This window comes from Echinops telfairi, unplaced genomic scaffold, assembly GCF_000313985.2.
Source record: "Echinops telfairi isolate 266 unplaced genomic scaffold, ASM31398v2 ScPeMD7_1713;HRSCAF=2227, whole genome shotgun sequence".
Taxonomy (NCBI): domain Eukaryota; kingdom Metazoa; phylum Chordata; class Mammalia; order Afrosoricida; family Tenrecidae; genus Echinops; species Echinops telfairi.
Genome location: NW_022105611.1, coordinates 10,398,955 through 10,410,676, shown reverse-complemented (window position 1 = coordinate 10,410,676; position 11,722 = coordinate 10,398,955). Strand labels below are relative to the sequence as shown.

General features: G+C 39.5%; 1 protein-coding gene across 4 annotated transcripts in view; it reads left to right on the top strand.

Annotated features, from left to right (window-relative positions):
* Window positions 1-11,722, top strand: part of ANKRD42 (ankyrin repeat domain 42) — a 75,005-nt gene that overhangs the window by 26,162 nt on the left and 37,121 nt on the right. For all 4 annotated transcript variants that reach the window (XM_045293214.1, XM_045293212.1, XM_045293211.1 and 1 more), the window contains 2 exons: window positions 1,711-1,911; window positions 5,028-5,153. In XM_045293214.1, the coding sequence (XP_045149149.1) occupies window positions 1,711-1,911; window positions 5,028-5,153 (327 nt within the window). The remainder of the gene's footprint in view (window positions 1-1,710; window positions 1,912-5,027; window positions 5,154-11,722) is intronic.

The following is an 11,722-nucleotide window of genomic DNA, read 5'->3' as shown; positions in this document are numbered from 1 at the left end:
CCACATTTGCTTATGCACCCTGTTTTTTCCTTTTGTAAGGTGTGTTTATTTTGTTGTTATTGTTAAGAATGTACACAGCAAAACATCTACCAATACAGCAGTGTTTACCTGTATTTTTGGAAGCAGTGATCACGTTCTTTGCGATGTGCAACCATGCTCGCCCTTCTTTTTGAGTGCCTCATTATCGTAAGCTCACTGCCCCGGAGATTCCTTTATAATCTTTCCAGTTATTGTCAGTTTGATACTATAAAAGAGCCTAATGCTCCAGGTAGATCTTTCTTACTAGGAAGGTGTTAGAGAATATTTTTGGTTTAAGGTTTAAAGATTTTCTCAAGCTGATAGTTTCAGGGGATCGTTTACTCTCTCTATGTTTCCCAGAAAGGCTACTCAAAGCCAAACCAAACTCATGGACATCACGCTGATTCTGACTCATAGTGACCTTGTAGAACAGAGGAGAGAGAACTACTCCTGTGGGTTTCCAAGACTGTACCTCTTTATGGGAGTAGAGAGCCTCATCTTTCTCCTGCAGAGCTGGTTGTTTCGAATTGCTGACCTCGTGGTTAGCAGCCCCGAAATGCATATTATTTATTCTATTTTAAAATTTTATTTTGTATCTATTTTTTATTAATCATTTTATTGGGAGGCTCTTACAAATCTTATGACAATCCATCATTCAATTTAAGCACAGTTGTACATATGTTGCCATCAATGTTTCCAAAACATTTTTTTTCTGCTTGAGCCCTTGGTATCAGCTCTTTTTTCCCTTCCCTTCCCTCTCCCACCCTCACTCCCTCGTGAATCCTTGATCAATTATGTATTATTGTTGTTTTGTGTCTTACATCATCCGTTGTCTCCCTCCACCCACATTTCTGTTATTCATCCCCCTGGGGAGTGGGCTATGTATCCAACCTTGTGATGGGTCCCCCTTCCCCACCCCACACCCTCACCTTCCCCCTACCCTCATGATATTGCTACTCCCACTACTGTTCCTGAGGGTTTTATCTGTCCTGAATTCCATGTGTCGAGAGCTCTCAAAAGACATATTATTTTAAAGCATGATACGTATTTGGAAATTAAAGTAGAGACAGCCTGAGCAAGTGTTTCAGGTATTGAAGCTTCAGATCTTGTAGTCAGGGAAGGTGACAATTGAGTGACTGACCTGAAGGAGTTGCAGGATCACGCTCTGGACCAGAGCATTCTTGGGGCCAATAGCAACAGCAAATTCAGTGAGATTAGAACAGAAGAAATGAGGGGTGAGCAATGAGGGCAGAGTGGTAACAGTGGTCCATTGGAGGGTTTTGATCCCAGGGTCTGACTGATGTCTGTGTAGATTATTCTGGCTGTTATGTTGATCATAGAGTGCAGTAAGGATGTTGGGATGGCAAGGGCAGAAGTAGGGGGAAGTGATAGAAGCCTAATGAAATAATTTAGGCTACTATTTAGCATAAACCAAAGCAAAGGTAGTGAGGCAACATGATGTTACATGTGTATTTTTAGAACCAAACCCACAAGGTAGTTTAGATGTGAGAGGTGATAGAAAGATGCAGCAGGGAATAGGTCTGTCGTCCTTGATCAGGATAAGACCCAGTTATATGGGGGCGTGGACAGTCATCTCCTGATAAAAATAGAGTAATGTTTTACTTCTTTTTATGTTCCTTTAATTTCTGTTTTAAAATCCCCCCCCCTCCTCACCCCATTTCTTACCTATAGTTCACTTAACAGCCATGGAAGGCCACCTTCACTGTTTCAAATTCCTACTCAGTCGAATGAGCAATGTAACACAAGCATTAAAAGCCTTCAATGATAATGGAGAAAATGTATTGGACCTGGCCCAGAGATTCTATAAAGAGAACATCTTACAGTTTATCCAGGGGGCTGAATATGAAGAATATGCTCCAGAAGATCAGGAAAGTGAGTTGTGAAACGTGAATTACTTTAGCATCATAATACATAGAATGTTATAAGACAAATTCTGTATTAACATCTATTATATGTCATTGTGCACACATCCATCCAGATGCTTTTCTTTATTTTGAAATGTTTCAGCCATAAACCCACTGCTATGGAGTCCATTCTGACTCGTCGCAATGCTGTGAAGGATGTCTGAGACCACAAATCTTTATAGGAACAGACAGCCTCATCTCTCTCCTAGGAGTGGCTCTTGTGGGTTCGAACTACATACCTTGTGGTTAGCAACCCCATGCATAACCCACAGTGCTACGAGGGTTACCTGTTTTAACCTTAATAAATATAAATATGAAGAAATCAACATATTGAAAACTTTATAATGTATTGTTTAGATCGAGTTTTAGTTCCTAGATAATCTCTCCTTAATATTGCTCTCTTTTCTTCCTTCTTAGAGATAACTATCATTTTGGATTTATCATTCCATTCTTTGGTTTCATATACTAGGGCTGTGTATATGAAGACACTTCAAGGACATGGAAAAAAAATCCATTATCTTTCTGTTCCATTTTTCCATGAACTTTTTGAAGCACACTGATAATACATATACCCACAAAATCACTTAGAAAATATACAGTGGGGTGTGTGTGTGTGTGTGTGTGTGTGTGTGTGTGTGAGTAAGAGAAAGCGATAACATATTCTAAATTTCAGTGGGTTGAATGACATGGAACTTTATTTCTCTCCCTTTTTTAAAAATAATTTTATTGGGGGCTCATACTACTCTTATCATAATTCATACATACATGCATCAGGAACTTTATTTCTCTTATGTGACCACCGGATTAGAAAATAATCTGTTCTGTGTAGTCATTAAAGTATTGACTAGCTTCTCAGCTCTTCCTGTAGTTGCTAATAGTTGCTAATCCACCTAGAGGAAGCCTTTTGAGGTCTTCCTTAGTAGCTGCTAATCCACCTAGAGGAAGCCTTTTAAGGTCTATGTCCAGCACGAGAGATTTCTAAAGTGGAGGTTGCACTTACCACTTTTGCTAACATTTTGTTGGAAGGAATTTAGTCACATGGTTATAACTAGCTACAAGAAAGCATGGAGAATTCAGCACCAAGCTCGAAAGCAGTTTGCTGGACAGCTAGCAGACTTTGTGACATTTTAAAAAACTTTATAAAAATGGCAGAAAATAGTACATATCCTTCCATGGCTTGCTTTCCAGCCCCCCCTCCAACATATTTATATATTTGAGATTTACTAGCTTGATAGATAAATCCTAATTCTTTTGAAATGTTGTATAGTACAGTATTAGTCGACAATAGCCATTGTTTATTTCTTCACTAATATGTCAATTAAGTTGCTTATAATTTTTCACTATTACAATTAACAGTGTCCTTGTTTGGGTCTCTGTGTACATACACAAGAGTTCCTTTAGAGCAGTACTGCCCACCTTTTTCACAGGTAGCCCACATAAAAAATGGTAATGTTTGTATGGCACGATATAATGAGGCTGTCTGCCCCTGGGAAGATGTACAGATCCTTTGAGTTGGAATCCACCTGATGGCAGTGGATTGCGTTTTTAAAAAAAATTACCTGTCCAAGGAACGAACCCTGGTGACACTGTGGGTTAGGCATTGGGCTGCTAACCCCAAGGCTGGGATTTCAAAACCACCAGCTTCTGCTCTGGAAAAAGGTGAAGTTGTCTGCTCTCATAAAAATTTACCGCCTTGAAACCCCTATATAGGATTGGTATGAGGTAGAAGGGACTGGAGTGCAGTGGGTAAATGGATGATTACCTGTCCTCTCTTAAATTTACCGTAATTACAGCTATGCACTGCATAGCAACCCTTTAGGAAACAGTTCCCTGTGCCTTTCTGGCCACATGTACATCCTTGGGCTAGGGAGCAGGGGCTTGCTTGGCCAGGCTCTAGGAGACGGGTTCAGCAGTGGAGTTTGTGCACCATGGCTGCCTTGGCTTAGCAGTAGCCTCCCAATTGACAGCACAGCCTGCAATCCCTTGTGTTGTCGTTTTGGCTTCTGTAGCTACTGCTGTTTCATGCCCCGCTCAGCCATTCTGCAGACTCGTGAGCTCTGTAGATCTCTTAAGACTTAGAGCCACTTTGCTTTGCCCTGCCCTTAAGGGTTTCTGATTGGGCAGGCTACCCAGACTGATCAGAGATCACTTCATTCAAGAAGCAGACAGTTGCAAGAGCAAGTTTGTAAACCCCTAGGCTCTGGGTATGTGCTAATAGAGAGCCAGAGCAGCTTGTATTGAGTTACTCTGATATAAACCAAAAATTCCTTGCCATCAAGTCAATTCATAGGAACCCTATAGGACAGGCTAGAACTTCCCTTGTGGGTTTTCGAGACTATAACTCTTTACAAGATTGGAAAGCCTCGTCTTTCTCCCATGGAGTGGCTGGTAGTTTCAAACTGTTAATCTTGCAGTTAGCAGCCCAATGTGTAACCATGCGTGTCAAGTACACACACACACACACACACACACACACACTTATCTACTTCCAGTTTATTTCCTTCATTTCCTTGCCTACAGAGAAGTGGTCTGTGGAAATAGAGAACTTGCTACCAAGTTCTTTATACAAGGTTGAAAATTACCTTAGCTTTATGTTTTGGAGGATCCCTGGTGGCACTGTGGTTAAAATGTTCAGTTGCAAGCCAAGAAGTTGACAGTTCAAACTCACCGGCCCACTTCATGGGAGAAAGATGTGACATTCTGCTTCTGTAAAGATTAGCAGCTTTGGAAATCCTCTGGGCAGTTAACTATACACTGTTCTAAACAGTCGCCATGAATCACCATACCAGGAAGGTGTGTGTGTGGTTTTTGTAGAAGTACAGGAATAAATAGAATATGGCTAGAAATAGTTCTAGTACAGTATTTCTGGTATGCCTAAAGTCCTGAGGGAAGGAAACTACTTAATTAATCTCAATCTTCTTTTAGCCATTCTCAAATTAATTATCATTGTATCAACTGAAGTGATTCCAGCATTATCAACCTCATTCTTGAGATAATATTAACACTCAAAATGTGTGACTGCTTAAAGGCAGGGGAGAGAATGAGTTCATAGGTTTATTGAAGTGCTGATTTTTTTATTCATAGCTTTAGCATTTCCAGGCCATGTGGCTACCTATAACGGTGATTTGGAAACACTTAAGAAATTAATAGAAGATGGAGTAATAAATATTAATGAGCGGGACCATAATGGATCTACTCTCATGCATAAAGGTGAGTTACTATGATTCCTACTTCGATTTTTAGTTTTGATGCTATAACTGGTGACTTATTTACCTTCTAAATTCGGTATCCATAGAAGCAAAGGAAAAAAAAGCAAAAAAAAAGCAAAGGAAAACGGAAATACTGTTTTTGATGCTACTAGGAATATAAGTCTATGTTACATGGTATATAGAGTGCTTAATGTTATTTTTTAAAAGTTTTTTGGCAAATAATTTACATATACAATTCAGCAGTGCAATCATATAAAGAAGAGTTGTACATAGAGTGCTTACTTTTTAATTCTTTTTTTAAAAAACATTTTATTAGTGGCTCATACAACTGTTATCGCAATCCATACACACATCAATTGTGTAAAGCGCATTTGTACATCATTCTCAAAACATTTTCTCTCCACTTAAACCCCCGACATTGGGTCCTCATTTTTCCCTTCCCTCCCCGCTCCCCCCTCCCTCATGAGCCCTTGATAGTTTATAAATGGGTATTTTGCCATATCTTGCCCTGTCCGACGTCTCCCTTCACCCACTTTTCTGTTGTCCGTCCCCCAGAGAGGAGGTCACATATAGTTCCTTGTAATTGGTTCCCTCTTTCCTACCCACTCTCCCTATACCCTCCCTGTTTCGCCACTCACGCCACTGGTCCTGTAGGGCTCATCCGCCCTGGATTCCCTGTATTTTCAGTTCCTATCTGTACCAGTGTACATCCTCTGGTCTAGCCAGACTTGAAAGGTCGAATTCGAGTCATGGTAGTGGGAGCAGGGAAGAAACATTTAGGAACTAGAGGAAAGTTGTATTTTTCATCGTTGTTACATCGCACCCTGACTGGCTCATCTCCTCCCCGAGACCCCTCTGCAAGGGGATCTCCAGTGGCCTACTAATGGGCTTTGGGTCTCCACTCCGCACTCCCCCCATCATTCAGTATGGTAAGATTTTTTGTTCTGATGATGCCTTGTACCTGATCCCTTCGACACCTCGTGGTTGCATAGGCTGGTGTGCTTCGTCCATGTGGGCTTTGTTGCTTCTGAGCTTGATGGCCGCTTGATTACCTTCAAGCCTGTAAGACCCCAGACGCTATACTTTTTGATAGCTGGGCACCATCAGCTTTCTTCGCCACATTTACTTATGCACCCATTTGTCTTCAGTGATCCATTCGACACCTCGTGATCACACAGGCTGATATGTTGTTCCATGTGGGCTTTGTTGCTTCTGAGCTATATGGCCGCTTACTTTTTAATTCAAGTGTGCTGTTCCTTTTATGTTGTTATCTCTAGGTGCTGTAGGGTCAGACCCAACCCATAGCAACCCTCTGTGCAACAGAACGAGCTCCTCCTGGTCCTGTGCCATCCTCATTTTTGAGCCCATTGCTGCAGCTACTGTGTCAAGCCATCTCATTGAGGGCCTTCCTCTTTGACCCTGTCTTTTCTACTCTACCAAACATGACATCCTTCTCTAGGGTTTGGTCTCTCCTGATAACATGTCCAAAGTACATGAGACAAAGTCTAGCCCTCCTTGCCCCTAAGGAACATTCTGGCTATACTTCTTCCAAGGCAGATCTCTTTGTTCTTTGGAAGTCCATAGTACTTTCACCATCTTTTAAAAGTCTGTTGGCTGAGCCAATAATCTAGAAGGTGGATTATATGAAGAAGAATATGGAATCAAGATTGGAGGAAAGCTTATTAACCTGTGATAGCTAGATGACATAACCTTGCTTGCTGAAAGTGAGGACTCGAAGTACTTGCTGATGAAGATCAAGGATTGCAGCTTGCCTTTGGGATACCAGCTGTTCACACATTTTCAGATTTGAGGGTAATTCCAATGGGAAATGATACTGTGTTAATTTTACTGTGTAGTTAAGATGTGAACCAACACAAACCCCCCACTATCATCAAATCCATTCTGACTCATAGTAGTCCTATTACGGGATGGGATAGAATGACTTCCTAGGGTTCCAAGGTTGTAAATCTTTATGGGAATAGATACCCTCCCCTTTCTCCTAGAGAGCAACTGGTGGGTTCAAAATGCTGACCTTGTGCTTAGCAGCCACGTAACCCACTGTGGCACCAGGGCTCCTTACGATGGGAAATCTTCAGGGGCACAACTCCATCATATGACTGAACTGTTAAATTGTATGATATGTCAATTATTTACCAATAAAACTACTAACATTAAAAAAAGATGTGAAATTTGCTAAAGAATTTTTGTAGGACTCAGAATGACATTAACTCATGCTAAAATAGAAATCCTATCTCTTAAAAAAAGATGCAGGATTTTCTTTTTTCGAACTTTTGCTTTATAAAAATGTTTTTACCTTCAAGATGTATCAATGAACATTAGACTTTAAAGTTTTCAGGACGTTTGCTCCTCATCATCTTCCTTTCTTGATCTACAATGATCAGTTTTATTTACTTATTTGTTTTCTTCTTAAATTTAATAAGTAATTTTATTGGGGACTCTTACATATATTGTAACAATCCATAAATTAAGCAGACATGTGAAATTGTTGGCATCAACAGTTTCTAAATATTTTCATCTTTTTTTTTCTTATGACAATCCATCATTCAGTTGTTGTATTTTTTCTTTCATTCATTTGTATTAAGCACACTTGTACATATGTTACTATCAACATTTCCAAAAGTTTCTTTTTACTTGAGCCCTTGATATCAGCTCCTCTTTTTCCCCTTCCTCCTCTACCACCCACTCTAGTTTTATTTTTTTAGAACATTTTATTGTGATTTGGGTAGAAATTTATAGAGCAAATTAGTTTTCTATTCCACAATTTATACACATTTTGGTTTGTGACATTGGTTGTGGTCTCTTCAATTAGATCGTATTTTCCCACTTCCTCCCTGAGTTCTCATTCCCGTTTTACCTTTTTTCCCCCCCGCAACTTCCTGCCTTATGAACTTGTTTTGGGCCAATGGTTTTGGTCTCATTTTATTTATTGCTTTTTAACTTGACTTTGGGAATTTGTTGGCTCACTGTTGGGAGTGGGAGTATATGCTTTTAGGAGTTATCCTTGTCAATTTTCCTTTGGTGTTTTTAAAACCCAAGCTGATATCAAATCTTTAACTTACTGCCTGTGAACTTTCCATTATGCTTATTGTAATATTATATTAAAAATTTCTTCTTGATCTGATGGCAAGCAATTCTACTAAAACTCCTATTCAGGAAAATTTAGTAGGCTTACTAATATAATCATGTGTTTGACTTCGGATTTATTGCACAATCTATGTTATTTATTTCACATATTATGTTCTCATTAGCTAGGGTGTTAGTTATTGATTAAACTGTGTAATTCAACATATATCCAAACTACAGAGTCTAGGCCCCTCTTGTCCAGCAGTAGTTTGATAAAACAGAAGAACGGGGAGAACGGGAGAGAGCTGGCTCCTGCAGCTCGCTTCCCAGACTGATGCACGCTTCCCTGGATTTGGCCTATTGTGCTCCAGCCAGCATTGCTCACTGCCCAGGGGTTATCCTCGCTCTGTGAAATTTAAAGTGGAGAAAGGCAAAACAATAGCACAGAACATTGGGTTTTTGAAAGACGGTGCCCTGGAACAAAGTCCTTATTGCATATCTTAGCTGTAACTGATTATTATTACGTCTTGTTTAGATATAGTAACAAATGATAGATTGACCCGGGGTTCATTGATGACTTATTTCTAATCTTTCCCATTTTTCTTTACCGCTTGAACTAAGATGAAAATGAGGATTTGGAAAAATATATATGAAGAGGCTTATGGACAGTTTTAGGCTATTTTGGGTGCAAATGTTAGTGGGTGGAAAGAAGTAGCGGTAAGATGGAACCAGGAACTTTGCCCTTCACTTTTTCTTTGAGAGTGTGTCCTTCAAGGACTCCCTGTGCCTGGGATGCATCAGATGATGTGGCTAGCGCTTGGTAATTGGCTACAGCATGGGGAAGGAATGTTTGTGTGGACATTATCCTTTTCTGGAGGACCACTTATATGTGTGCATTACGTATTTAAATCATGTTTCCCACATTTTGTTAATCTGTGTGCATCTTCCTTTTTGTTAAAATAGTGTTTCCTCATTATTATGTATTATTTATTTAGTTTTGATTTAGTAGACAAACTGGTTTCTATTTATTTTATCCTTTTAAACATTGTTGTAAATTGAGTGGGGGGAGGGGGGGTTTACATTTCAGACCATGAACTCTGCATTCAACAATTCAAAGAACTCATCAACACCCCTCTCATCATACCCCACCCCACTCCTCTGATTTCTCTTCGCCCTCTTGTGGTCCTCCATTTTCCCATTCAGTTCACCCAAGTCAACATCTGCCAAACCTCTGGTCCGTTATTTCACCTTCAGTCCCTTGCCCTACCTCACTTGGTAACTTCCAAAGGCTGTTCCCTTTGGCATGCACGTCTTTGTCTTGTTTTTTATCCTTATAATAGTGGTCTCATATAATATCTGTTCTTTTGTGATTGACTATCTTCACTCAGCATAATGATTTTTATAATGAGATGTTTCCTGGTTTCATCATTGTTTTTTACTGATGCTTAGTATTCCATTGTGCATAGGTACCAAAGTTTCTTTGCCCTTTCTTCTATTGATTCGGGCTTTTGTGAATAGTGCTGCGATGGACATGGGCATGCATATGTGTGTTTGTGCTGTGACTTTTCAGCAGAGGGATTGCTGGGTCTTAGGGATTTTCTGTTCCTGGTTGTTTGAGGAAGTGCCCCGTCACCTTCCACAGAAGAGGTGCATATTCACAATCCCATCAGCCGCGCGGCAGTCCCAGTCTCTCTTCACTCTCTCCAGCATTTACTGTTTCCTGAGCTTTTTAAAAAAATGGGCGTATCATTGTCAATTTAAGGTGATATCTTATTACTTTGATTCAAATTTCCCAGATGGCTAATCATGGTAAGCATTATTTTCATGTATTTGTTAGCCATTTGGATACCATTTTTGGTGAACTGTGGTATTTCTGTCCTTTTTAATTGGGTTGTTCATCTTTTTCTTATTGAAGTATTACAGTTTTTAAAATAGATTTTAGAGATTCATCCCTTGTCTCGTATAGTTTCCAGATATTTTTTTCCCCTCTAGCACTTTTGATGAGATCTTTTGGTGCACATGTAAGTGTCTTGTTTTTAGGTCCCAGTCTCCTGTGGGTGCTTCCTTTATTATGTTTGCTACTATGTCAGTAAATTATAATAGGGCCCTTAAGTTTGTTCCTATTTTCTCACTGATGGTCTTTATAGCTCTGGAATTTACACTTAGGTATTTGATTTATCTTGATTTCAATTTTACACTTGGAGTGAGACATGGGTCTTATTTCAATCTTTTGCAGATAGAGATCTAATTTTGCCAGTTGTATTTGTTGAAGAGTCTCTTTCCCATTTAATTTTTTAAAATGTTTTTTGATTCTTGTCAAAGATCAGTTGCCTGTAGGTGGATGAATTTATTTTAGGTTCTGTGTTTTATTCTTTTGGTCTGTGTACCTATCCTTGTACGGGTACCAGGTTGTTTTTTGAGTACCGTGACTGTGTAGTAGGTTTTAAGGTCGGGTAGTGAGAGCCTGCCTACTATGTTGTTTTCCCTACAAAGTTGTTTGCTTATCCTGGGTCTTGACCCTTTCCATATAAAGCTATCCATTAATTTTCCATTTTTTTAAAAAAGAATGAAGATGGGCTCTGGATCAGAATTGTATTTATAGATTGCTTTGGATAGTATTGATATTTTCACAATATTAAGCTTTCCTCTCGAGCCATGGTGTTTTCAGTCAGTGAAAGTTGAACATCAGACAAGGCACACTGAAGAAGAATCGATGCATTTGAATTGTGGTGCTGGCGAAGAATTTTAAAAGCACCATAGACATTCTAAAGAACAAATCGATCTGTCTTGGAAGAAATGCTCCTTAAAGGCAAGGATGACTAGCCTTGGTCTTACTTACTTTGGACATGCTATCAGGACAGACCAGTTCCTGGGGAAGAATATCATATTTGGTGGACAGGCAGGGAAAAAGAGGAAGGCCCTTAACAAGCTGGATTGACACATGGCTGCAACAGTGGGCTCGAACATGAACATAGTTGTGGGGATGACCTGGCAGTTCGTGTTTTGTTCTCTTGTACATAGGGTCACTATGAGTCAGCTGGTTCAGTGGCACTTAACACCAACAATAACCCAAGAACATGGGATGTTCTTTTACTTATGAAGGTCTGTTTTGGTTTCTTGTTTTAGTGTTCTATAATTTTCTTGGTATAAGTTTATTTATCTGGTTAGGGTTTTCCTGAAGTATTTTATCTTTTGTGTGGCTATTGTAAATGGTATGGTTTCCTTGATTTCTTTTTCAGAGATTTCTTTATTAGTACACAAGAATCAGTAGATTTTTGAGTGTGACTCTTATATCCTGCCATGTTGCTGAGTCTTTTGATTCTTTCCAGCAGTCTTTTTGTAAAATCTTTGGAATTTTCTAAGTATAAAATCCTATCATCTGTGAATAGTGAGAGCTTCAGTTCTTTGCCTATGTGGATTCCTTTATGTTGTCTAATGATTCTGGCAAGACTTCTAGCACAATATTGAGTAAGAGTGGCCTCCTTG